Here is a 27,121-nt window from a genome sequence, read left to right as displayed (position 1 = left end):
CGCCCAGAACACAGCGGGGTCGTGAAAACGCAGTGGAAAAATGACAGAGGGGTGTTCGTGCCAAGGCGTCATGCGCTCTTGAGCGTGCTGGAACGTATGATTGCCGGGCTGCGACTTCGCTACGCCTTAGGAGCCGTCTGTTAAGGCTTCCGTGCGGGGCATCGACTCAGTCGACTGACGTGCGTGCTGCCTGATGTTGGGGGTGTTGTGACGGCCTCAGTCGCGGTGGGGTTTCATGTGACTTTGCGACACGGGACTACGCCTAGAGCGTAGTATAGCCGCCGTCAACAAACGTCGCTTGACAGCGCCGATCATCAATGCGTTCGCATCTTAAACTTCCATTCGAATTCTCAGAGACTCTTTGCGATGCATGAAGAAACAGCGAGATGCTCGGGCAGAAACACAATGCAAGGGAAATGCACGTAATGGTGGTTATTGACGGTGGTATTTGGAAAGCAGAAGCGGCCCCGTCTGGCGTCATATGCGATCAAAAACAAGCTGCTCAAAACACCAGGACAATGCGCGAGATTCCAAAGATGAGTCGAGTAAATTCGTAATGCCTTCTGTCAAACGAAGGACCGTAGGGGGGCGACCGTTAAGGCGCGGGTGTTATTCCTGGTCACTGCGACCGGTTTCGCACCTGCGCAGGCGACATCGAAGTCCCAAGGCCAGCAGTCCGCGAGTCCATGAAGTGATTCTCTTCGACCTGGCCATGCATGTCTATAACGCCAACGCTATGTACTCACTACAACCTATCGAGCTTCCTCCGCAACAGCCTCGTCCTCTTCATGAGCTTCTTGTACTTGTGCTTCTTCATCTTGAGCTTCCGTTGCCTCTTTACACTAATCATGTACATGCCATATCTTCGTCGGGCAACGTGTTGGCGAAATGTGCTTGGCTTCCTCTCTTGCGCGGGCAGCGGTACTTCGGTTATGCGCTGGTTGATGCTGGCGGAGAGGCCTTCAGCGGAGTGTGACTCGGCCTGAGGCGCGCTCGCTGGTGCATCGTACGGCTCGGGTGCCGCTGGTGCTCGGAAGGGAACAAGGCGAGAGGCCCAGTCTTCTACGGTTTGCTGTGTGGGTTCAACATCGAGGTGGTATACCTCCTGTTCCGATTGTATCGCATCGGCTCGCTGCTCCTCTTGTGCGTCGATCTCGGCGTTTACGCGGTCCAGGAAGCCAGCGAGAACGTTCTTGGTGGCTTCCATTCTTTGCACGTCATTCGCCCGGTTTACGTCAAAGAAGGCGTCAAATTCGGCGGTCGACGTCGCGTTGGGGAAGGAGCGCGAGATGGAGATAGGGCGGTGGAGGCCGAAGAAGGCAGATAGTTTGACATCTACAGCACGTCAGCATGTGGAAGGAAAGGTGCATCCCCGCGGCATCTTACCGTCTTCCCGGAGGTGGTTTGTTGGCGGCACAAAGGGCACGTTGTTGCCTGTGGTAGCCGTCGAGGGCTCCTTCAGCTTCTTCGTCTCCTTGGACTTCTTGCCGGCGCCCTGGAGCTCTGCCGTCGCATTCTGATCTATTTCCGTGGGCTTCTTTTTGCTGTTCGGGGGTGTGGACGGCTTCGAGGACGAGTAGCGCCGCTGGTGACTGGGTCGGAAGGGTTGTTGCGGCGCCGTGCTGGTGCTCAGCGCAGAGCGGGCGCAGCGGGTGAAGACATACGAAGTCGCTGGCGCAGTAGCGAAGGTGTTTGCAGAGCGGGCGACTCTGCCAACAGCGGGCGAGAACATGGCCAGCTGGGTGGAGGGGTATTGGGTATGACGATGGTGTTGATGAGGCTCAAGGGCCGGCTATCAGGACTTGCTGCAGGTGCTCCACGCGCCGATGTTTCCCCGATTGGCACTAGCACTGGCAGCCGGCACCCGTCACGAGAGCATTGCACATGTCAGAAGCGTGAAGCGGTCGAGAGTACGGTGAACGTCCACGGATATTTACCTAGGTCTCGTGACAAGATGTCGGTGTGTGGTCTAGATCATCTCCCCTATATGTTCTAGTGGTGTCTGTTGTTAGAGCAGTGTGGCTTCGATGCACCCTCTGATACTCGCTATCTGCAGTATAGAATGGGTATTGTTTCGCCCATGATAGAGCACTGTTTGCACCGTCAAATCAATCTTGCCATACTTGCACATATTACAACCTAGCTTGCTGGCCTTCTCTTAGTGTCTACCTACGACAACACATGGTGTTAGCAAGCGCCTACTATCGCCCTCTCACAGGCATCGTCCCCTCCTCAGAGCAAGGGATTCCCCCATCCGCACTACCTCACTTCGCATCCCTCGACAAACCACACTGCCCTCACCAACAGCACCCTTCTACTCACTCCGCCAACACTCTTCGCGTGACCTCACAATCCCATTGTGCGCGCCTAACCACCCACCCCGCATGTCCAATACATCGCACTGCACTGCACTACAATCCATCTCACTCTTTTCTGTACACATCCACCCATCTCATCTCTCTCCACCACAAACCGACGCCACAAATCCAAGCCAAGCCACCAGCTCAGCCACTCCCTCATTATGGAGGGATAGACCCTCCTCCCACTCTGCGACGCGACGTGCGAGTCAACGTCCCACGCCGGGTTGAAGCGGCACGGACCGAGAGCGACTGGTTCGGTCTGTAAGGCAACCACGCCGCAGAGGCGCATAATGCATGGGCGTTGACGAACCCCGCGGGATTGCGGCTTTTTACCATCCTGATCATATCTCCCTTCGCTTGCGGTGGGTAAATCAGGGTAAATATGATGCAAGTTGCGAGTTGCGTCCCCCGGACATGGGAACATGGCTATGTAAGTGGCTGCATATGCAACGACACGGGAAACGGAAACTACGGGAACCGGAGTACGTCAAGATGAAGAATGTCTCGGAGCTGGGTAAGATGGTTTGTTGATATTACACTGCAGCAGCAAAATGTACCTCTTCTGCATTCCCCGCTGCACGTCCAATGCCATGTAATATGTTTTTTGGACATGGCACTGCCCAACCCCAATCTATGACCCTGCCCACTCGCAGTGAGTGACTGCGCAGGAGTACTAGGTACACAATACCCAATGAACGGTAGTTGTCCAAAGCCGAGATAGGGAGGGAGATTTTGTCAGCCTCTGTATCTTTCCACAGTCGAGTTCCAAGACATGCTCGTCTCCTCAGATCTGCAATACACTATGAATCTACAAAATGCGTTTATCCGCTTACTAAAACAAACCAAGAGAGAAGAAAAAGAGACCAAGATCAAGACTAGAATCAAGACCAAGAGATTAAGTCGTGAGATCGTCATGTACTGGCGAAGATGATGAAGAAGCGGAGAAAGAGGTATCGGGGGTATAAAATGGAAAAGGGCCGTGGAAGTCGTCTCTTCTCGTCCACTAAAAGTCCGTTGCTACTCCGGTCCCGCCAGGCGGACTATCCGTTTCTAGGGCAGGTGGGTCGACAGCGCGGGCGCGTGTGCGTTGTGCACCCCTGCTTTCGCGTGGGCGCGCGAGCGCTCTCCTGGGCTGTGTGTAAGACGGCGACGATCGCAACGCGACCATCCGTGATTACTATAGTATCAGTGCGTTGAGGTTGCGCTGGACGATCATGTCTTGTACAGACGCCATGGTGATCTTGAGCAGGTTGGTGTCGGTCGCGTTGGTGTAGTGGACGTAGACCTCCTTCTTGGGCTGGCGGACGAGGTTGCGGAATTTGTTGGCGAAGAACTCTTTGCCGGCCTCCACATCTCGGTCCCCGCCGGTGTAGTCGGAGAAGACCCTCCGGATTGGGCTCATGCCACTTGCTATCTTGTCGGTGAAGAGGTCGATCTTGTTGAGGAAGAGGATAAGCGCCGACTTTTCGAAGTATTTGGAATTGGATATCGACTCAAATAGCATGAGAGCTTCGTGCATTTGGTTCTAGTGGTGTTAGTGGACGTAGCGTGCGTACTTAAAAGGTGACTTACGCCATTCCGGTCTTCTACTAGCACGTGGTCGTATCCGCTAATGGCCACGAGGAAGAGCACGACTTGCACGTTGTCAAAAACGTGGATCCACTTCTTACGCTCTGAGCGCTGGCCACCCACGTCGACCATCTTGTATGTCAGGTTGCCAAGCTCGAAGATGGTCTCGGAGATACCGGTGGTCCGTAATCGCGTGCGCAGGATGTCTTGGTCGGTGGGCAGGAAGTCCCGTTGGAACAGACGGTCGATGTTTTGGAAGAAGCTGAATTGTTAGCCTGGGAGTGGTCGAGGCGGAGGAGGTGGACGTACTAGTTCAAGTTGTCGTGCAGCGCATACTGGTTGCCCTTGAGGATTGTGAGCTGCACGCCCTTGTCGGCCCAAAGCGAGTTGAAGGCTGTGTGGAACTCTTCGGGCATGGGCTCCTCAGTGCCAATGTCGGGCGCGGAGTTGACCATCTCGGAGTACCGCTGTCGTCGGTTAGTGGTGCTTGGGCAGGAGCCATTGGATGGGACATACAATGTTGTCGTCGTCCTCAAAGTCAATGTCGTCTTCCTGCATGGCTGCGTAGATGGTCTGGAAGGCCGAGACCAGGTTGTTGAAGATGGTGGCCCGCCATGTCTTGCGCTCGAGGCTCTGGAATCCGCCTGCGTTGATGATGCGCATCTGCTTGAGGACGGTCGACTTGCCGCTCTCTCCGGCACCTGCACTCTTGTCTCAGTCACGCTGTATCACCGGGGCCCGTTCAATGCATACCGAGTAGCAGCAGCTTCACCTCGCGCTCAGCCCGCTTCCGGTCGGCGCGGAGGTTCTTTTCGATCTCGACATTCTTCCTCGACTCGGGGTCGGTGGCAGAGGGTTTTCGTCCGAAGCACATGATTGCCGGTGCCATAAACTGCTATGGGTGACGTCGTGGAGGAGCTGAGGCAGCGGCGATGGAGAGGAGAAGTCGCGACACGCTAGGGATGGGCTACAGCATACAGCAGTAGCGAGGTAGCAGTCAAGGCCTACCATGCGTGTTAGCTGAGGTCCTAGCGGGCTGACTCGTGCAGCTAATTGGAATCTGAGGCGAGCGGGAGACGCTACCGGAGGTTGGGAGGGGTGCAGTAGAGCGGTGGTGGTGGTGGGTGGTGTACGGTGCTAGCAGAGGGCGACGCGACTGAACGAGGGACGAAGAAGCAAAAAAAGTATCTCAATGGACAGGCAGGAGGGCGCAAACGAGACACTATGCAGCACTAACAGACGACTGAACAGCCGGGACGGTATGCGACTGGCCTAAGAAATAACGTGTCGGCAAAGAATCCCTGATCTGCACCGTTCGCGATGAAGGCCCATGCTCGCAGCAGCAGCCGTGACCCAGCTGGGCGGGCAGGATGATATTAAATGTCTTCCCGCGACACGGCGGCCAAGGGCAGGTCAAGCGTGCACGCCCGACGTTCGGATGCCAGTCCCCCATGCGGACGCGATCGGCGCCCGCAACGTGATGGACGACGTGAAAGCCACGAGACACGGCAACCTGGCGCGACGATCGATTCCCGCTGCATCCAGTCTACCACGGGCTAGGAAGCCTGCTGCCGTCGCTCGCCAACATGACTAGACATCTGCTCCCCAACCTGATGCTTCGGACCTGTACCGGTGCCTCCGCGTTTCACTCGTCCACCGTAGGGGGCTGTCTCTGTACGCTGCTAGCCCTGCCTTCGCCGCGAGTGCAATACAACTAGCTCCTTCTGCCGGCTCGTGCACTGCTTGCCCAACTTTCGCCTGCTTTCTTCTCCGTCATGATGCATTCCTGCGCGCCAGCTCGCCCGTACTGCTGCAGGACGGCCTAGGAGCAATCCCGACTATGTTTCAGACGCTGGATGGCGGCTCTTTCCGCGCCATACCTCCGAAAGTGGACCCACCCCATCACCTCCAATGCTTACCCAAGACGCCTCGTTTCGGCCTTTCTCTCTCGACATGTTTGTGATTGCTGCCTCTCCGGCCCTTTTCACTTCACTTCAACCACTTCAGCCACTTGAACCCGAGGTAACTCGCTGCGACCCCCACTCGCTTGGTTCAACGGCGGTTCCCCATGGCCACCTGGATAAATAGCGAGGAGCCCCTAAGGGGCCCACCGCAACATATTCCACGAGCGTCCAAAACCACAACGAACTAGCGCCGTTCCAACATCCTCAAAGGGGCGGACCGTCCTCTGCGCGGGTATTCGGCTGCCTGCGTGTCTGGAACCCTCCTGTTCCACTCTGAACCCACTCGATGAAAATTGAAATGTGCCCTCTGCACGTCTGAACACGGCCAACGCGATCCATCGTGGTCCATCGCACGCCGACGTGACCGTCACACAGCATGCCGAATGGGAATCTGACCCGTCTTCCTGGTTTGACAGGCAAGCAGAATGGCGTGTCTTTTGCTTTTTGTGTTTCTGTCCTGTAACCGAGGCTTAAGCCGTGTTTTGCCATTGCCTTGTCAGCATGTTTTGTTCGTTTTTGAGGGGACGTTGATCCAACATCGTATCCTGAGTCAGCCAAGAGCCACGTTCCCGTTTCTAGGTCGCATGTCCATCTTGGCGGGTTGTGGGGACCATGGGGAGCTCTGGAGTGGGTGACTTGTTCTCTCCACAAGTTGCATCTTAAGTAATCAGCATTCCGCGATCGCCCTGACAAACTTGTGTGACAATACTCCAACATGTAGGTCTGAAGAGTTCTATCGTCCGCGGCCTCTTGCTGAGGTACGTTCTAATATCATGAGGGACGTTTGTTGCCCAGGTGGCAGCTCTGACGACGACAAAGGTACCTGGTTCATTTCTCTTGTCGAAGATCGATCTAACCTTACATTCTCTTGCTGCAAGGTCTTTTCCTTTTGATCTCATTCTCCACCTCTTCCGTCTTTCCTGTGTTCTTCCCGTTTAGGAAGAATGCAGAGTCCTAGAAGTCTACATTATCTCAGGATATCAAACTTTCGCTTTGCGACAATGGAGATTGCGGCGCACTTGTTCAATGTCTTCCTTGTATGAGGCGCCTCCGCTCTTCAGCATGACTGCCAACTACCCATAGCTCCTTCCAGTCGTTATGCTAGCGTGGGAAAAGGTGAAGGCAGTCGCTCTTTCTGCTAGCACGTGACAAGTCATCTAATTCATTCTTTTCATTTCTCACTTTATGACAAAGATGTCTTGATTGCATACGTCTAACGATATCTCTCTCATCAGTGAGATTGGCTCGATTAGGTGGTGGAGAGTACCTGCCTACGTTGTTGCCCTGAGGCCGAGCGCGACTGCCCTTACCTTCTGTCCACAAACACGGCGCCAGCTTCACCCCAACAACCAGAATACCGCACCCCCAACCCTCTCGAACAAAGCCGTCCTACACTCTCGTAGTTGTCTACAGTCAATCGTAAGTCGTATCCCTCACTCATCGCACTCGACTACATCGTGCGCAACGGCGACCTCATTTTCACATCCGACCGTAGTGATTGACAGCGGCTCACATCAAGCACAGAACTCCGCGCTCTCTCCATCCACCACGCAATATGGCGTCCGCGAAGCCCTACATGGGTCCCGTTTCTCTCGGATACTCCAAGTATGCTGCTCCGCACTTGAAGAAGGCAGCTTTGGCCACGTCCATCAACCCATCTGCATCTATCGCTGCTGCTCCCCCCACTGTCGACAGCGTCATCGCTACCAAGGAGCAGACTACTACCCCCAACACCAACAACTCCGATGTGGCCCTCAAAGACGCTCACCACAACGCTGACGCAGACAGTGGCGCTCACGTAGTCCTCAACACAGCCCAGAACAACCCCGATGCGCAGCTCGCCATCTCCCAAGGTAATGCTTTGAAGGAACAAGTCGCCAAGCATGCCAAAAAGTTCACCAGGACTGTCTCGACCACGGTCACCAATACGCGCCGACTGTTGGAGCTGATCCGCGCGGAGTCACCGGATGCGACCAACCCAACTGTTGAAGCCCTGTGGAATGAACTGGAGGCGCTATTTGCTGCGGCAAATGACGCCAAGGAGAAGCTGCCTGTGTTCCTCGAGAAGCAGCGTGACAACATGAGCTTGTATCACAGCTCGATGGTGAACGAGGCCATCAAGGATTCGCAAGACGAACTCAACACTCAGCACAAGAAGGTGAGTGACTCCCGGAAGGCCTTTCATACCGATGAATCAGTCACTAATTCTTTCATGCCATGTAGGTCAACATCCAGCACAACCTCATCCTCGAGCACCAAGAGGCTTTCCTTGCGCACAAGGAGCAGACTGCCGACAAGCTGAAGGAGCTCGAGGCCCTCCAAGAGCGCGTCTCACGCCTGACGCTGGAGAAGGGTAACTTGCGCACCGAGATCGACAACTATGCGCACCTCCTAGAGCAAGCGCGCTCTACAAAGGAGGAAGATCTTCGCAAATTCGAAGCTCTCGAAAAGGAGTTGGAGACTCTCGTGGAATCCAAGAAGCAGCACCTTGCAGAAGCCGACACCCTGCGCAAAGCGCTCCAAGATGTCCAGGCTAAGACGAAGGCCGACGAGCAGGCGACAACCGATCGCTTCACCGACGAGCTTAAGTCGACCGCCGACCTTCTCGCGAAGGAGACACAGAAGAACACGGCTCTGAACACCATGATAAGCCAGTTGAAGGGAGGCGAGAGCACTGCTAGACTCGAGGCCGAAAAGGCAAAGAAGGAAAACAGGGCTCTGAATGAGCGCTACAGCAACCAGGCAGCTGAGCATGGGAAGGCATTCGCGGTAAGTGGCTTTGACATAACAAGCAACTTAAGTGCAGGTTGGACTAATATGTTATTAGAAACTCAACGAGCAGACCAAGCAAGCTGAAGGCCTGAAGATCGACCTTGGTGGTTGCCAGAAGGAGAACGCCGAGCTGAAGCAGCGTCTCGTCAAACTCGCCGACCTCGAGTCCCAGGTTACCGAACTCATGCGAGCAAAGTCGACTCTTTCCGAACAAGTCAGCACTCTCAGCGCCGATTTGGACGCCAGGAAGAAGGAAGAAGCCAAGACCAAGACCCAAGTGGAGGGGCTTCTGAAGAAGCTCGAGGGTCTTGACGATGAGGTTGACCAGCTAGAATCGGAGAATACCGAGCTTCTCACCAAGCAGAAAGAGCATAAGTTTACCGTACAGACCTGCGAGTCCCTCAAGGAGGAGAACGCCAAACTCAAGGCCGATATCAACGAGCTCAAGGCCTCCAAGAGCCCCACTTTCGCTGTCGGTGGCTCTCCGTCTTTCATGAACGAGGAGAAAGCACGTGCTCGCGAGGACAAGATCAAAGAGCTCGAGGGGACCGTGCTAGAATGGACTGAGCTGGCTAAGCGCTCCTACAGCGAGTACAAGGAGATGCTACCCACCTACAAGAAGGCCGATCAGTACCGCCAGGAGGTCGTTGACAGGGACGAAGTCATTCGGGGCCTGGAGCTCGAGCTTACTCAAGCCAAAGTTTCCAAGAAGACTAACGGTGTTGGAGCTGCTGCGCCTAGCAGCGATGTTCTCTACTGGAAGAACAAGTATGAGGCTGTTCTGCTTGCCGTTGACAACTAGGCGCTAGCTTTGGTCCAAGCCCAACTGAAAAGCGGATGAGGATTGCGACGGAAAGTGGAGTGCCAGAGTATGTCGATATGCTTGACTGAGATAGTCCCTTTATATGACATCAAGACATAGCCGGTACAACAAAAATAAGATACTGCCATGATGGAATCTCGCTACTTGACATTGAAGACCACCAAAGAGGTAGTGCAGCCTACATTGGTATAAAAGTGAACGTTTCTAACACCCCAGGGCAATGTAGTCTCCTGGGTAAGTTCCATTGCTAGCTAATCGCAACATGGGCCAAGAACAGTAACAGGTGCGCTGCGATTATGTTACTGTCAAAACCAGAGATGTTGAAATGCTAAGGTAACGCAGACTTCTTGATGATTTCTATTGCGAACTGATTATGACGTGCACCTAGAACAACAACAAGTGCGCTTCGGCATACATCAGCAGAAACGCGACCGTACTCACAGTGACAAGGCAATGCAGACTCCTGGGTAACTCGTATTGCTATCTAATCATAAAATAGACTCAAGGAGACAACAGGTGCGCTGCAGACTACATTGGTATCAGACCCGAAGTTTACCAAATCCCAAGGCCATGTATACGTCTGGGTTATTCCTACTGTCTTTTAGAGAAGGGAGGTAGCGGCATACTCATATCGAAAAGCATACACACAGCGCAGGGATGTAAGCTGACTGTTGAGGGACCGGAGGTCTGAATCTGCACTCCCAGGAGACCTCCTTCCTTTTCAAAATGCAGTACGCGACGGCGGGAAAGACATTATCGCGTGTTGCGCAATATTCCCGGGGTTTGGTAGCGTATGTGAACGAGAGCTCGACGTGGATGTCGTTGCGAATGAATAGGGATCTTGTCTTTGGTGAGGTGTTGATAGTCTCCCGTCGGCGTTGTGGCCCGCTTGGGTGATTCCGGGGTCAGCCGCCGTAGGACTACGATGGCCGGCGTCTCAAAAAGCCTTGCAGATTCTTACTCCAAGCTTCCGTAGATGTACAGGCCGACGAGCCAGGGTTGCCAGGGTTGGCTGTACATATGCGCCCAGCGCCTACTGACGTGTGCTATACACGGGTCACTGAGTCCGTCTTCCAATGCCTCTCCCGTTACTTTCCCGATTTCTTTTCCCGTTGCTTTCCCCATTCTCTCACCCCCTTGTTTGGAGGTCGGCTCGCTGAATCCATAGCCATATAATACTCCGACGGCTAGAAACGTTATACTGGGGGTGAACAGTAGAGCGAGGATTGAGTATCTGCGGATGTTGGACTCGGGCTTCTTGACCTTGGATGTGTATCGATACCTAATTTTCCATGGGGGCGAAATAGAAGGGGTGATTCGAGGTGTTGGTCTTTGGAAGCGGGGTGGTGAGTTCTTTGGTGATGCTACAGTCTGCTTGTACGGGCCTAAGGACTGGATAGACGATCGGAAGCCGCGAGATAGGGTGAGGCTCCTTCTTGAGAAGGTGGATGGCCTTGCAAATGTACAGAAGAGTGACATTATTGTTGAACTGGTGGCATGACTGGTTGTGAAGCGCAGTGCGCTTGCCGGCGTTAGACATGGAACCATCTTGCTGAACTGTGTATGCCAGGACCTGTTGTTGAATGTAGCTGTGAATCGTGTTCTCCTTTTTGAGATGTGAGAGGAGATTTGTTGCGCGATGGTGACTGCGCGATAATTCTAGATTTATCATAAAGAAATAGTACTGCAAAATCCCTCCCTTGGTTCGCCAGAGGTATGCAGTGGTAGTACCCATCATCGCGTAACCATGGGTAGCTTCGCGAACCTCGTCGTATCCGCCAATGATGTCGGTTCTATTGCAAGACGGAAACACAACTACTTGCAGAAGATCCGCTCATGTCTGCGATATGTTTTCAAAACAAGTTGGATGGAGCCAGGCGACTACGAGTGCGGATACCTAGGTATGGTGAGGCCCAATCCTCGTAGGGCGTGGCTGCCCATGCGAACGTTGATTTAAACCACCCAACGAATCTCGCTCAGCCTTCTCAAGTCGCAAGAGCACGCGCCCTCAACCCCTTTAACAGGGGATGCTTGCTACATTGAAGATCATGTCCATCCACCCAAATCTACAACCAAGAGATCGATCTGAGGTCGGCTAATAGACACGTTTTGCCGACAAAATTTTCCAAGCACGGACGAGCCAATCGCATCCGAGGACTTCGAGGAGGCACTGGCATGCCGCTTGGACGGCGATGCGCACTTGGCGAAACGGGTCTCTAACGGTGTCGAAGAAGGAGCGAGCCCTAGATCAACTCAAGATCTGGCGAACTAGATGAATGCAATTTCTCAATCTGAACTCGATATGCGCCTGCGTGTAGTTTGTTCTGGTTCCTTTAGTCTTGGGGTTCACGGCGGTTGCGCTACATCGAAACCTGAGATTGCGCGCCGTTGGGGCGTTACAGGACGTCGAACTATCGCGAAGTGGAGGGAGTAGGAAAAAAGGAACGAGCATCTTGAGAAATTGCACAGCAAGTGAGATAAGAGCGAGAGAGAAGGAACGCCGCTATACATGCCCGATTGTTTTCGCTTGGAGGTGTGGGTAATGAGGAACCATCATCGCGCAACCTTCATTTGCGAATTCTCTAAAGTCATCCAGCATCTCTCCTCCTATACTGCTAACCGATGTGTTTGTTATAGCATGGTATGTCGGAAATAGAGAAGAAAAAGGGAGGTGTTCGTCGCGCGCACGATCGAATGACGTCCTCGTTCATGCGCCCGGATATGCTTTACCCGTTTCGAAACAGCGCATCGGCTACTGACCCGGCGCCTCTCAATCTGAAACACTTCTTTCCCACCCCTTCCCTCGCGATTCATCGATTTCGTGTCCAACTCTGCGAAGAAACCCAACAGCAGAGTCTGCGCGCTGGGGATGCCAGTCATTACCGGTCGGCATAACTGCGGCTTCCCGGGCCTACCCATTCCGTACCACACGCTCGGCGCAGTTGAGCTGGTGTTTGCAATGCATCGATTAATATCGAGCCGCCCCCCAAGGATTATCGTAGTTGTAATTCTCCGCCAGTACACGGACGCAGTGGCGTCTTCAGCACGTGGCCTGTTTCGAGCGACGTTGGAACGACTTTGGAACGTTGCGCACACCCAGGAGAAGCAAGCACGGTCGCGGCATTTGCCATGTTTCGCACATCTGTGCGACGTTGTCCCACTGTGTGGCAGCTATCTCAGTAGCCATGACCATCGCTGATCTGAATGTCGTCAAACCACCGCTTAAAGGGCACTGAGCAGCTTCTGCTTGCTTCTCCCAAGTGTACTAAATGACGGAGCCCTTCCGCGTCAGCACAAGCCATGGGAGGCTCGCCTACTAACGTCTATCTCAGTTAGCAAACACGAGCTTCCCCAGGATACATCGGAAGATACAGCTGTTATCGTGCGACGGCGCCCGGGGCTTGCCCACTACCGGCATAGTGGTTCCACCAACCATCCTTCGAGATGGGACTCATTTCAAAACCTCCGAGTCTGGAATGTCAAGCAGATTGTCGCTTGCTGGGCTGTGATCGATGCTAACAACAGGAAAGCCCTGGAATCCTTGCACGGGGATGCGCAAATGTCATCTAGACCTCGTGCCGCTTCGCACTTTACGGCGTTTCTTGTTCGTCGTTTCTTCCACCCACCACCCCGGTCATTCAGTGTAGAGTGCCGGAGGCATTCGTTCTTTCGTTTCTTAACTTTGTCGGTCTGCGACTACATCTCACTCTTTACGGTTTCCTTCATTTCGCTTCTATGCCGCATCCCGTTCCGACCGCTGGGAAAACATGATCCGCCGGAACCACGATGATTCGGGTCACCACTACGTGGATCCTTCGCTCGAGTTGAACATTGGGCTATGGGCGTTGTTTGCTGGTGCATCACTCTTCCTGGCGCTCCGGATATGGATCAAAGTCACACGTCGCCACGGTCTCTGGTGGGATGACCACATCCTCCTCGTTGCATGGGTAAGGCACCTGTTGGGCTTACAGATAGTCGTAGCTGATGGTGTAACAGGTCTTACTTGCTGTCAACAACGCCATCATCACAACCGAGTATGCCACAGGCTATGTGACCGACACATGGGACGATCGAATGCACATACTCATCAACATTACTTCCTGTGGAACACTGATCAACCAATCGCTCACCAAAACTGCCTTCGCCGTCACTTTGCTCAAGCTGACTAAGAACTGGGGCCAATGGATACTATGGTTCATCATTGGCAGCATGAATGCATACATGATTGCCAAAGTCATTCTCCAATGGGCAAAAGTGTGCGGCAAAGAATCCTACGACGTCTGGTACCGGTTGGACTTCTGCCTCGATTCAAAGTTCAGGGATGATTTCAAGGAAGGCGGCAACGTATACAACATCATCATGGACTTTATCCTCGCAGTCTTCCCCTGGGTCATCACGTGGAACCTCGACATGCGGAAGGTGGAAAAGATTGGGCTTTGTGTTGCCATGAGTCTGGTGCGTTGCTTCAAGTATGCCCCTATAATCCACCGCTGACCTCGGAACAGGGAATGTTTGTCGCGATCGTATCTGCTGTACGCACAGGCTGGAAGGACGAGGGCAACGTGAAGGACGAGTGGTACTTCTGGCGCAACGCTCATTCCAACATTTGGTATTCTTCGGAGATCGTCGGCACCATCATTGTTCAGTGTATACCCGTATTGCGACCTCTCCTCCGGGACATCAAGACTTCCCTTACATCGAAGAAGCTGGCCTCCACCGCAGAAGGAACAAGGCGACGCAGCCGGTACGTCCTTGTCTTGTACTGTTGTCGTCGCAAAACGCTAACATCACACAGAGCTCCATCCCTTTTCGGCTTCGGTTTCGGCCCCGGCCCAACCATCGGCACCAAATCCACGCACAAGGCGCACATCTACTCCGATGGACGAACCACCCTTAACGATACGAAAAGCGAGAGCTCTCCCGATTCTTGGGACACGCAGGGTATCTACCAGAAAAGAGAGTTTGAGTTGACTACCATGGAGGTCAAAGCGCAGAAGGGGAGCGAGATGGTGTAGATGGATGTAAATACGTTGGTCACCTACGGGCGGGTAATAGCTAGGATAGAGAATGGAGACGCTTCGCTGCGATCTATGTATGCGTTTCATGGAGATTTTGAGTGATACGAACGATACGGTTGTTACGGTCCATATGATGATCAGGTAGCGATATTCGAGGGCTGGCTTGGAAGTTACGATGCAGCATCGTTGGTAGTCGCTGAGTTGCGCAAGTCTTGCGCTCGATCGTTTGGCGCTTTTCGCCTTTTTTCTTTGTACATATTTGAGATGGGATCTGAACTACCTGTATCGTAGTTTGGTAGCTTCAATGAACCAGAAATAGCATTTCGTAATGTTCTGGAAGAATGCATCAACCCTCCCTGGATATCAACCCGCTCCTCTCTTCGCCATATCTCTCCATCCCATTCCGTCTCAACCCACGCGCAAATCCCACCATCATCTAATACTTCTAACCAGCTCCCTAAGATCGCCACCTTCAACCCACTTCTCCTCCCCTCCACCGCCAACACCCAATCCACCACCACCTCCTCCACTAACACCCCACCCTTCTCCTACGTCGCCCACCACCCTCGCCGGCTGACCGCCCACCACAGACCCCGACGCAATGACCATGTTCGCTGGTACAACCGTATGTGGTAATATCTTGACGTTTTCCTTAATGATAGCAAAAGGACCGATGTTGCAGTGATGCCCGATGTGCACATGAGAAGAAATGGAGATAGCCTGAACAGTCGAGTTTGGTCCTGCCATCATTAGGTTAGTATAACACAACGTACATCATACCCAGACGTCTCGCATGACAGTCCTCGAAAGCAGACATCAGAATCCGAACAAAACGTACCAACAAAAACATTATCCCCAATCTTCATCGGATAATAATGCACCTGGCCCCTACTGATCCTGCTCGGCGGTTTAATCACGCCTCCCTGGCTGATGACCGTACAGCGCCCTATGCTGATGCTCGTCGGCGTCACGTCCTTACCAGACGAAGAAGGTGCCGAGCGTGTGGGGTGCAGGTCGCCGCGCAGTTGCACGTCGGCCATGATGACGGTGCGCCCGCCGAGCGTGATGTTGGCAGTACCGGTGATCGCGCTGCGGCGGGAGACTTTGTTGCCGGAATCCTGGGGGTGGTGTTAGTGGGGAGGGTCCATGGTTTGGGGTTTTGATGGTGTTATGACATGGCAAGGATGTGGTAATGGGGTGCGCAAGATATGGATAATGTTTTTCTGGTGTTTTGTTGATGCGGAAGGGGAGGAGAGACATACGGTCTCGATGTATTCCCCCTTAGGAGCGGCCTTACGCGCTGCTGGGCGCGACATCCTGACAACCGATATGCTTCTTATTCTCTGCTATGCTTTCTGTGAATCGAGTGTGATGATAAATAGGCTATGTGTTGAAACAGAGACGCGAATGTGGTTGACGTGAAAGAGCGATCTGTAGCGGAAGGTGTACGCGACCCAAGCTCCGAATCTAGCCAATCAACGCGTCGCAGCTAGCTCTTCGCGTACGCATGGCAGGTAGTCGCGAATGACAGCCCTTACACCTCGTTTTTCTGCCCACGGAGAATTCGTAAACGAAGGATAGTGAAGGCTGCGGGTTCGGAGGGCTGAGAGTACCGTAGAGCTTTGTAGCCGACACATACTGAAGTCTCTTGCACAGCAAGGCCATGCTATCCACACCTAGCAAGTACCGCGCTCTCACAGTATACACCACAAACACACTTCATATCGCATACCAGGCTCCAATTTCCATCCACATATTCCCACTCCACACTCACCAATCGCAACCTCACCCTCAGCCTCACCCCCATCTCACATCATCGGCCCTACCACCCCCAACACCATCGCTCAACACACTCAAAACGTAACACATCCCAAGACCGGCCTCTCACCCCAATCAATCCCCCATCCTCTCAATCCAGGAACAGCAACACTCCCCCGATCCCTCCTTCCCCAGCCCACCCTGACCCTGACCCTGCCCACTATCCTTGACTGACCCTGTACCCTGCGCCGTCCCTCCATGTCATGTCCGCGCTATTCCCATGCGCATACCCAATCCCATGATCACTCCGGAGTTACCTCCGACACCGTACACGTTTTCTTGCGGCTGGCGCACCGGCTGCATCGCCGCCAATGGTGCCGGCCGTGTTCCATGTCATCCGAGCGCATCCGGGTGGTTGATGGAGACTCGCACGCTCGTATGTACACGTGGTGTGTGGTTGCATTTGGGTTAGTGCATTAGTGCTTCGATCTGCGTACGAGTGGTTTTACGCGTAGGAGCTTGGCGAGGGCGGCGGCGGCGCTGCGTGGTGTGTTTGGGTTAGAGGAGTGAGGCTGTGAGGCTTAGTGTAGCTTGGGCTGGGCACTGGGGTAGTGTGAGCATCGAGGTGTTGGTCATCGGGATGGCGGATTGGTTGAGGGGGGGAGGGGGTTGTATGGTGTAGTCTACCGTGGAGATGTGCGCGGAGATGAGGACATGTCCAAGTCACGCAATACGTCTTTTGGTAGCTAGATTCCATTTCGCTGAAGAGTCCAGATCTTGATCTTGCTCAGGTGGCTTTTGGCTATCTTTAGGTTCAAAACGGCGTCGCCGCTGCTTGGTTCGAGAACAACGCCGCAGTGGTAAGCCACCCGCTAAGATGGTGACACAGCACAACGAGCGAATCAAAATGCTTGGTGAACCTGAGTTTCGTGTAGGGGTTGCACCGGAGAAGGCGGTTGAAGTATCAGCGGCATATCGCGGAGTCACAAGGCATAATGGAGTTTGGGGTGGTAGATTTTTCATTCGTGATGCAGGTATGCCCTAGCTGCGTGATCAAAATTGACTTTTTGACCCATTGTCCCATTTGCGCCGCCCATACCCTATACCCAGGTTGTCGTAAAGGATTGTTCGTAGTATCATCTTACTCTGCTCGTGTTACAGCCACCGCCGGGTCAGACACGATTGCTCACCAGCAACGTGCCTCGATACGTAGCGCCATGTGTACAAATTCCTAATAAAACCCGAAAAATCAAGATGAGAAGGAACGCCCTGCGTCCTGTCCCCAACGCCTGAAATGACAAAAACAGAAGTAGTACTGGCAGCGATGTCGTCAAAGGTGAGTAGACGGATGGTGACTGCACGTATCTCTGGAACCACCCACACCGGAATGATGGGTAAAAAAAAAATCCATTATTCCGGTGTGGGTGGTTCAGAGATACGTGCAGTCCACACCGGAATAATATGTACCTGGAAGACGGGGGTGCTCTAGCTGTCGCTAAGCGACCGAAGCAGTGCTTCTGATCCAGATCAACGAAGCAAGCTGTACAAGAAGGCCCATCAATGAATGAGGGTGCGGTCGTTGTTTGAGAATGTCGTAACCTGATGGAAAATGTGTGTAAAAAAGGGTATCCGAGAGGCACACACGGTGCAGTAGGCATATCGACAGCCGAAGAAGTCTAGTACTGTACAAGCTCGAAGAAGGCAGATGATTACTGGATATGAAGCGAGTTTTCTGCTCGCTGACTGATGTGCTGGGCATGCGCCTCGAGTGCACGAGCTTGGACATGGGTTACTATTGTCATATTAGCAGATGTTGTATAGGTTTTGAGCAGGCAGACTCACCAGGCCATACAGCGGCCTTTGACAGCATGTAAGCCGTCACCATCAGCAACTTGGTTCCGTAACCGCAATGCCCGAGGTTGGAAAGACTACCCAGCATCGGTAGGTTGTTGGACGATATGTCGTAAGCCAGCTTCATATCAGCATGGTGGAGGATATCAGAGATCTTCTGTAGCAGCTTAATGTCTTCCTCCTCAAGAAGTACAACAGCTGGCACTCCCGCAAAATCAATCTCATCTCTACCGAGCACGCCCATATGACGACCAACACGGTCTTGCACAGTTGCAACCCATTCAGCAAGGACCTGAGCGCAATCGAAAGTGCACAACGCGGATGAGTTGGGAAGCTCCCGAGCCGTGAAGTCAGCGTACGAGGCACCCAGTTTGTCTGCCATGGAAAGGGAGTCAGCAGCGTAGAAAGCGGCCTTTCGGAGATGCCTTTCGCGTTTGGACGACTGAGAGTTGGAGAAACCGTTTGCCGCATTTCCGGGACTGACGTGGTCCTGTGAGCCCATTTGGCCTGGAGAACCTGAGTTGAGATCCATCGATGCAAACCTCTCAGGGGTCCCGTCTGCTTGGCCGACGATGTCAATGCCTCTGGCGAGTTCGTTCGCCATGCCGTCAAAATCGCGCTGCCACAAGAGCTCCTTCGCGCGACCAAGGTTGACAAAGAGCCTGACATAGGCCAAGTCTAGTAATGGGATACAGTCGGCGGAAAGAGGACCAAAGGGACTGGGGCGCTCAATACTGTGGTTCGGGTTGGCTCTCCACGCGACTTGCCAGGCCTTGAGAGCGGGCTCCACCTGGGCATGCATGGCCTCTGTCTCTTGGGCCTTCCACAAGCGACCGTTGTGTCTGTTCCGCGTTTCCCAAATGTAAACGTGCATAGCATTGATCAGCACATAGCAACCGAATGTGCTGGGCCGGATGTCGCTCTCAGAGGGTCCGTTCATTGGCTGCCCGCCTGCAAATGCCTGGGGGTAGGAGTTTCGCATCCGTGAGGTGGTATTCCGTGAACTGGCTTCGAGAAGGTATGTCATGGCCGAGATGAAAGACAAACCGCGTTGCTGAGCGATCATTGGTCCGCCCATAGCCACCCACGTCTGAGGACTGTCAACAGACCAGAGATCCTCTTCGCAGGGTAGGTCTAGATGTATCTCTGAGTTCAGTATGCGTGGAGAATGCGCGTAAGCGGATACAAGCAGACTCGACATGGAGAAGATGGCAAAGTAAGTCCTCTTACGCTCTTCGATCTTCTTCCACTGAATCCACTGAGCGTGCTCGTCCACACTATCTGCATGTTGGCCAAACTGCGAGCTCGATTCGTCAGACATATCCACATTGTCGCCATTAGTATGGTTGGGTGGACTGGAAGAAGTCTGCTCTGGAGCGGTTGGCTTATCCAAGCCAGCAGCTTTAGCAAGGCTTACAAGTGCTGCGCAATGGGTGCTCGCAACCTCAGCGGCCTGTCTATCGCCACAGCTGTGACCGAAGATGAGATTGAGCAACATAGCCTGCACTAACCAGAGTGGTGGTTTGTTGATGTGGTCGTTTGCGGCATTCGACCCGTTGACAGCCGAGAGTCCAGCTTTGCGGCGCTCGTCAAGGTAGAATAGAATCAGCTTCTTCGCAGCCTCAAACAATTCTTTTGCGACATTCTGCTCATATTCGTACAAAGCACCTATCGCGGCCATGGCAAGGATGAGACATCCACCGCCGCCAACCATGGTATCTTGGCTGTAGTTTCCGGCCGAGCGAAGTTGGTATGTGTACGCCGGGGTATCAAAAGAAAGTGTGGGGATGTGCAAGAAAGGTAAGTGCGGGTGGAAGTAGTGGATGTACGCATTGACGTAGCGCTGGATGTCGACAGTGCTAGGGAGTATACCAGCCTGGGCTGAAGGTTTCCCGGTACCATTGGACAGAGGCGAGCTGACTGCGGGTTGCGAGAACCTCCGTTGAGCTCCATGACCGTAGCCCATGGCTTGAGTCAAGTTGAACATCATAGCCTGCCGCGTAGAGTCTGTAATGGTTTCAGTGGAAAATGATGAGACAGAACTGTGCCTTGCGCTGCCGTTGAATGAGGAAGATGATATGCTGCGGGCATCAGAAGCGAAAGTCATGGGCGTCTGAAAGTACTGATTCGGCATACCGGGTATACCAGCTGAAGGGCTCATGGCCACTAAAGGAGGTGGAGTAGACGAGTAGAAATCGTTCTGAACGCCCTGATCGCCTAGCTCTTGTGAAGTGTTGTTGTTCATCATAAGCTCAGGGAAGACCGGAGCCATGGCATCGAGTGTGAAGGCGGTTGGGTTGATGCTGGTGTGCGCGACTAGAGGGTTGTGCCACATGGCTGCTGAGTTTTGTTGGCTTGAGCCGTCCAGCATCATGTCGTTGAAAGCACCCTGACTCGCAGTGCTGATGGCCGATGGCGAGGAGCCGTCAAGAGCCGACTCGTTGGCTCCGGTGAAGACCATGTTGCTGTCGATGCCCATTCCCCAGCCGAAATCGTCTTCCTCAATAGGATTGTTGCCGGCGAAGGGATTAGCGAATTGCTTGAAGGGCGATTGTGGAAGTGCGATGCCTGCGTTGAAGTGGTGCAGCTGGTTCGGGTTAATCGTAGAAGCCGCTGACGAGCCGAAGAACTTCTCGAGCTCACGGTCATCAGAACCAGCCATGCCTGGGATGGGAGCCGTGCGAAGACCGCCACCCATACCGAATCCCATATGGGTGTCTAGTCTTGGTAGACCGTGAGACTGGCCATGGTTGCCGGCAGCTGTCGACATGCCCCTGTAGTCGAACTGACTAATTCCCGATAGGCTCGAATGGTGTGAATGACCTGGGTGGCCTCCCCTGCCGCCAGCTATCGAAGTTCCATGTGTGGCGAGAAAGCTGTTGAGGGCGGTCGGGTCGATGTGACTGATGGTGTTTGCGCGTGGCCTCATGACATTGCCCTTGGCGCCGCCCACATTGCTTGAGACCGAGTTCTTGCGTACACGGGCGGCAGGGTTGGGCGGCAGGCCGGTCGTGCTTTCCCTACGTCCATTGCGGGGTCTTGTGTTGGTCGCGCCTTGTTGGTGGAGCTTCTGCTGGTGACGTAGGAGGAGGTCGCGTCGCGCGAAGCATCTCGTACACTGGGGGCACTCAAAGGGCTTCTCTTTTGTGTGGGATCGTTCGTGTCGCTTGAGATGCTCTAGGCGCGCGAATGAGCGTGTGCACGTCGCGCATACGTGCGGCCGGGGCTTGTCGTTCTTGGGCGGAGGGAAGGTCTGGACGGTGGGCGAGGTTGCGGGCTTGGCTGTAGATGCGGAAGCTGCGATTAGCGGTCTTTGTCAGCTATCATGGTGTTGTGTGGCGGTCGCTCCTACTCACAGTTGCTGGCGCTGCCCGAACCGTTGGAGTCGTCGCCCGGCGAGGTCGCGGGGCCTGGCAGGCTCGTGCTTTCCACTTTCGCCATGATCATGTATCGGATTGGCAAAACACCAATCACGTCCACAATCGAGTCGAAAATACACCCGCCTCAAGGTGACTGGAAGCGGACTACTGATGGTACTGAAATGAGAGCTATCTTGGATCGAGCTCGTTGCAGCTCGCGGGGCAGCAAGCTCTCGGAGTAAACAAAGAATCTACTGAATCAGAGGCTGCCAACACACACAAATGTCAGCGAATGATGAGGTACGACCAGCTGGAGCAGACGAAAGTACCTTGTATAGGCCTCTAAGGTGGAAAGAGCGTCTAAGAGCTTGTTTACGCAGCGTCTCGTAGCCGCAGCTCGTAGCAGTGGGATATCAAGATGGAATTGGATCTTGGGATGACAATGCTAATGTACAGCAAAAGCCAATTGATAGCTGCAGGGGACCTTGGTCGAAGTGGTCGGAGGTAGGCAAGCTGGGTACCTGGCAAGGGCTCGCAACAAGAGCAAGCCTACGCTGAGGGAAGAAAGGTACCAGGAAAACGGACGTGTGATGTAGTTGGATCGGTCCGTACATAGGTCGGCGTGCGTACGTGTCTACCGCTGGTCCCGGAGAGCGTGAAGCCAGTGCGGGAGGCCTGTGGTCAGCAGTAGCAGAGGCAGTGGCAGATGGTGGAGCTGGTTGAGCACGAGGGTCCAGCCTTGATGTAAGCGTCTGTACCAGCGGTGCTTGCTGGAGGCGCCGGCGGCTTTTGGCTGGTACGGCCCAAAAGGCTAGATTACAGCGCAGACACAACCTTCGGTCCCGGGCAGAGCAATTGGGCGACGACACAACGATTGGTCGGAGGTGCAGAGGGCAGGCCGAGTCTGGGGAATCGGGCACGGGCCAAGGTTCGCGGGACGATGGCTATTACAACGAGCAGCGAGAGTCAGGAAGCACGCAGAGCAAGTCGCACGCGGTCGAGCTGTGGCGAGGGAGCTGGAGGTGTCGAGATCAGGCACAGCGACGGCGACGGCGGCCTCGTCGAATTGTAAGCAGATCCCCAGACTTCACGGCTCGTAAAGCTTTGGAGCTAGGCGGCGAGCGTGTCATGCAACTGGCCAGCGCCCCAGGTTCTTCGACGGGCCTGCAAGCACCAGGGCTTCTCCCAAGTGGAGCCCCCAGCAAACGGCCATTCTGGCGCAGGGGTCCTGTCCGGAGTACTTCCGTTGCGATGCCCTCGCCTCTACCTGCGCGTCTGAAGAGGCAGCGATGGGCGTCTGCGATCAGCAGCGTCGCCTTCAGGACTACTCGCGGCTTGGCTGCAGCAACTGCGCCAGGGGCCCACAGCTACGGCCTCGGCTCCCTGTAGCAATCGTCTTCGCGGCAGCACTGTACACTGCACACCACCCACCTACGTTATTAGTGGAATCGGCCTCGAAGAGCACGCCGCAGCATCTATAACATGCTCCCGACGAGGGCGGCTTCATTTCGCCTGGCGGAGATAGATTGTGGAGCTCCAATGGCCTGCCGGTTGCATATTAATTGGCGAGAGAGCTACTCGTCCCTGAGGATACCCAGAGTACCGCACGGGTCTAGAGGCACGACCATGCTCGGGCTTCCGAGAGCGAGTTTCAGCAGCCTGTCACCGATACTGGCGAACGATGCTGGGTGCTGCAAGATGCGCGCACAACAATGGGCCTCGCATACACGGCCCATGCAGCTGCGGCCGTCAAGCGCCTAACTATAGGAACGGGCAACTACTGACAGCACGCTATGCCGCCAGCGCGCCACTCAGCACCGCCGGGCGACTTCAATTGCTTTTACACAGGCGGATAGCTGCTTGCGCTGACATCGGTGAGGGCTGCAATACCTGCAAACTTCCCCAGGAAATCCAAGGTCGAGCCTGCAGAGCTTGGACGGCGGCAGCAAAGGCGGCTAGCCTGCTTCGAGATCTGGGGTAAAGCATGGACTGCCCAGAGACCCATGCCACATAGCGCCGCATGACCACGGCCTGCAAAGTTCCCATCGCCGTCGTCCTAGCCCTTGTCGCTGCTGCTCGACCCGCCCACCTATCACCGCCTCGCAGCGTTGATCCCGTCGTCTTTGGCCGTCTGTTGAGTACATGCGCTTGCTGCGAGAACCGGTACTGCAACGTCGCGAACCACAGTTGCCCCATCGTAGCAGCGGATGTGGAAAGAGCCGATGGCAGCGACGACAAAAATCTCTCACGCCCTGTCTCATTCCGCAGGCCGCGGTGGGTATACTACTGCACCTGACCTTCGGCAGCCCAGGACCCTGACGTTCTCGGTCTGTCGCGTCGCCCTCCTACGCGTACTGGAGCATCCACCGCGCATGACGGCATCGTCAGGCTACTATCGTCTTTTCGGCCTCCCGCTACGCTCGCTTCGGCTTAAGCAACATGCTGCTTCGCCAGTCGGGTCTGCATTGCCAAATTCAAACTTCGGCTATGACCATGTTGCTGTCTCGCAGTCGAGATATTGCACGAGACCCTAGCCAGTGACGTTGCGCTTTGTGGCAATGAAGATCGGCTGCTGGTGCACGACCACAGTAAGCTCGTGGCAGATCTACAATCGAACGGCCACATGGTGGAGCCACGGAGCAATCCTTCAGCGACACCAAAGCCATCTACGTCAATCGAAGCACTGTAGAAGATGTACCGAACAAGCAGGAGCAGCTTTCGACTTCCTACTGCTGATCGTGGCTGTAAATGTTCGCTGAGCCACTTAAGATCGTCTATGCAAATGCAGTTGTCAACGCACATACCACTCGATCTGCATCCCAGTCCTTGTCTATACTTTCTGACATCTCACCAGATTGCTCGCCAAACGCAAGTATCGATGATCGATAAATTCCCCGGCGAAATAATTTGCATGGCTCTCCTGTCACTTCTGCCGACAATCCCAGGTGGCTTGGCCATGGCATGAAACTTTAGGATTTATACAATCCGTCGCGATTGGTGCGAGGAGAGCAAATAACCACCGCGCGATAGCTTGTGTAGGGACCAAATTTGCCATGTTCGCATCTGCCAATGCACGTCTTACCACCGAGCAGCATTCTCGCGGCCGCGTAACGACGACACGTTGGACTGCTCGTGCAGCATGACGTGCTTCCTTTGTGCAACCATCGGGACGAGTCTACAGCACGGTCGCGAACACGATGCCGACCGCCCATGCAGATATCTAATGACGAGCGTCTGCTTCTTCCCGTTCGCTTCAAGCCCGCTCGAACCGATGACGCACGCCTAACCCGATAAGGTTATCCCGGCGCACTCCCCAGACAATTGCCCCTCGTACTTCATCTCGACGACTGCGAACCCCCAGCAGTGTTGCGCCCTGCAGCTCCACCTATCACACACCTGCATAAGGCACGTATGAGCCGTTTTCGGTTGCCATCCGCACTGGGAGCTGTTCGGAGTAACAGGTGCGAAAGCTGAGTCTGGAAGCATCACAAACACAAGCCCACAACAGATCAGCGTGCACGCAACGCAAAAGCATGGTGTTCCACTCAATTGCACGCAAGGTAACGGCACTACGTATTTTGCCTTAGGCGCACTGCCTCTCTTGTTCTAGTTCGCTTAACGCAGTCGAAAGATCACCCCATATTACTGCAGTCGTTTGAGCCTCGACGTTGAGCGCCCAAATATAACGCAGCATTGCTGACGCCCAGCAGTCTACCCACTGTATAGCACCAGGAGAAGCTAGACCAAGTGGGGCTTGACACACGATTTGAAGCGACGCTAGGATTCTAGTCTGCAGCTCACGTGCACGCTTGGTACGTACCTCGCCGCATCCTAGGATGCACTGCCGCTTCGCCACCTAGAGCTCTGTACCTGTGACCCTAAGCGCGAGCGACTACTTGACACTCAACCCTTTCGATTGAATTGTCAAAGAGTCAGACCCGACGTCATGGCCACAGCGACACGATCCTGCAGGAGCTGCGGTACTTTGCACCGTAGTCTATTATCACCTGCCGCTTGGCTTTCATCGTCATCTCCCGATAGGTCGAACTAGACGTCTTCCGCGGTAGCCGATACTACCTCTTAAGTCCCCGAGTTGTTGTTCCTGTGACACCTCCGATTATGGTAAGCTTTCGGTCTTTCACTCACCCGGCTCCGCGACATCTTCAACATGATGTGTTGAGGCCGTAGGAGTACACTATCACGATTACGAGGCGTTTGTCCACACTCGGGAGTAAGGGTAGCTGTTCTTTCGAATGCAATCCTGCTGCAGCATGCAGATGAAGCGAAGCTCAGCGGTTCGTCGCAAGCTATCCCAGGTAAATGCGACTCGAGATCTAGGGTCTATCCTAGCTGTCATTCCCGACCCTGTGGCTTGACACGTCCTCTTACCTGTTGAGTCCGTCTTTTGACTTTAATCTCCCATTAAGTTGCGTAAGCACTGTTTGACTTTACGCATCCTTCCGGCTATTTGCGGTCGCCTCATCTTCTTCCAGAAACCAATTCAGCCTCACGTGAATGAGAATTCCTTCACGGCGATACCTATTTTCTGTTCCCGCATCCCAACACCCCACGCCGCCGGGAAAAACCCTTTGCCTCCGCGCCCCAGAGTTCTCCACACAAGATCCACCCATCTATACCAGGAAAAGAAGCCCACGGCTCAACAGCGGCAGATGAACAGGCTACTAGCCATCCGCGAACCTACTAAGTGGATCGATCACGGTGGCTATGTAACATCACGGCGTCCAGCTCCGCGCCCTATTGCGAAATGGAAATTCGTTACGACGCTAATACTTACTCTGAGGTATTCTTACTACAACCTATACTTGCATCGTGTGGCAAGTCAAGAAAGAACTCTTCACGGCAACAGGCAATCCGGTTACGGGATACCGTTCACGGCTCCTGCATGCTGTTGTATGACATGCATAATGTTACGCAGCCTGCTGACGCAACACCAAGTCCTATTTTGCGCAGCCCTTTTCCAGTTTCACACGACCGGTATCTGGCATGCATGCGAGAATGTGTATACCGATGTTCGGGCGAGAGATAGGGTTTCGATCTGGGGTGTGAAGGCTAGGCCTGATTGATCGCTGTCGGGGCGGCAGGTGATGGTATGACGGCATGGCGCTGGGTGCGGAACTGGCCGCTCGCATCACGTACCGAGTTGCTCGCCCACCTTGCGATCTGGAGGGCTTGCGAAGATCTTCGGGACTTTATCGCGTTTCTTTGGGGACTAGTGTTGTGGAGGTGGTGTGAGCGGGAGGTAAAGAAGATCACAGTGAGCTTAGATGACGCCGCATCACGAACAACGAGTGATGGATGCACCCTCATACACACCCCAGCATGAGTGTGGTCACAGTCGTTTCGTGCCGACCTGAGTTGCTTTCTTCCACTTCTGCTCCTTCGTCTGACTTCTTCTAATACTACTTCACCGTAGTCAACCCAGACTTCTACAGTCACGTATATAACCATCAATCGCAGCGCAAAAAGTATGCGCGAGTTCGTCGCCAATCTCATTTTCAGCGTACTCTTCACCAAAATTTCCGTATGCAGTCGACATCCCGTTGCCCTATACAAAACATAACCGTCCACCAAAACGATAGCTTGGCAGCTTCGAATTTGCATATAAATTGATCGTCTCTGTTCTTCT

At 54.1% G+C, this 27,121-nt stretch overlaps 5 protein-coding genes across 5 annotated transcripts; 2 read left to right on the top strand and 3 right to left on the bottom strand.

Annotated features, from left to right (window-relative positions):
* Positions 1-745: 745 nt before the first annotated feature.
* J4E90_010056 (uncharacterized protein) lies at positions 746-1,732 on the bottom strand (the record flags this gene model as incomplete). Its single annotated transcript, XM_051439572.1, has 2 exons — positions 746-1,335; positions 1,387-1,732. The coding sequence occupies 2 exons, from the start codon at positions 1,730-1,732 to the stop codon at positions 746-748; spliced, it is 936 nt and encodes a 311-aa protein (XP_051286481.1).
* A 1,805-nt stretch (positions 1,733-3,537) lies between these two features.
* Positions 3,538-4,803, bottom strand: J4E90_010055 (uncharacterized protein; the record flags this gene model as incomplete). The annotated part of the gene is made up of 5 exons (XM_051439571.1): positions 3,538-3,885; positions 3,933-4,191; positions 4,239-4,396; positions 4,446-4,630; positions 4,683-4,803. 5 exons carry the CDS (start codon positions 4,801-4,803, stop codon positions 3,538-3,540), a joined length of 1,071 nt encoding a protein of 356 aa, XP_051286480.1.
* A 2,645-nt stretch (positions 4,804-7,448) lies between these two features.
* J4E90_010054 (uncharacterized protein) lies at positions 7,449-9,467 on the top strand (the record flags this gene model as incomplete). Its single annotated transcript, XM_051439570.1, has 3 exons — positions 7,449-8,051; positions 8,117-8,662; positions 8,721-9,467. 3 exons carry the CDS (start codon positions 7,449-7,451, stop codon positions 9,465-9,467), a joined length of 1,896 nt encoding a protein of 631 aa, XP_051286479.1.
* A 3,788-nt stretch (positions 9,468-13,255) lies between these two features.
* J4E90_010053 (uncharacterized protein) lies at positions 13,256-14,503 on the top strand (the record flags this gene model as incomplete). The annotated part of the gene is made up of 4 exons (XM_051439569.1): positions 13,256-13,435; positions 13,485-13,943; positions 13,994-14,232; positions 14,284-14,503. 4 exons carry the CDS (start codon positions 13,256-13,258, stop codon positions 14,501-14,503), a joined length of 1,098 nt encoding a protein of 365 aa, XP_051286478.1.
* Positions 14,504-17,973: 3,470 nt separating this feature from the next.
* Positions 17,974-21,556, bottom strand: J4E90_010052 (uncharacterized protein; the record flags this gene model as incomplete). The annotated part of the gene is made up of 3 exons (XM_051439568.1): positions 17,974-18,056; positions 18,107-21,412; positions 21,472-21,556. The coding sequence occupies 3 exons, from the start codon at positions 21,554-21,556 to the stop codon at positions 17,974-17,976; spliced, it is 3,474 nt and encodes a 1,157-aa protein (XP_051286477.1).
* Between the last annotated feature and the right edge of the window lie 5,565 nt (positions 21,557-27,121).

This window comes from Alternaria incomplexa, assembly GCF_024043165.1.
Source record: "Alternaria incomplexa strain BMP 0042 chromosome Unknown scaffold_19, whole genome shotgun sequence".
In the NCBI taxonomy this organism is placed as follows: Eukaryota; Fungi; Ascomycota; class Dothideomycetes; order Pleosporales; family Pleosporaceae; genus Alternaria; species Alternaria incomplexa.
Note: the sequence above shows the minus strand (reverse complement) of the source record. Positions and strands in the feature narration are given on the sequence as shown.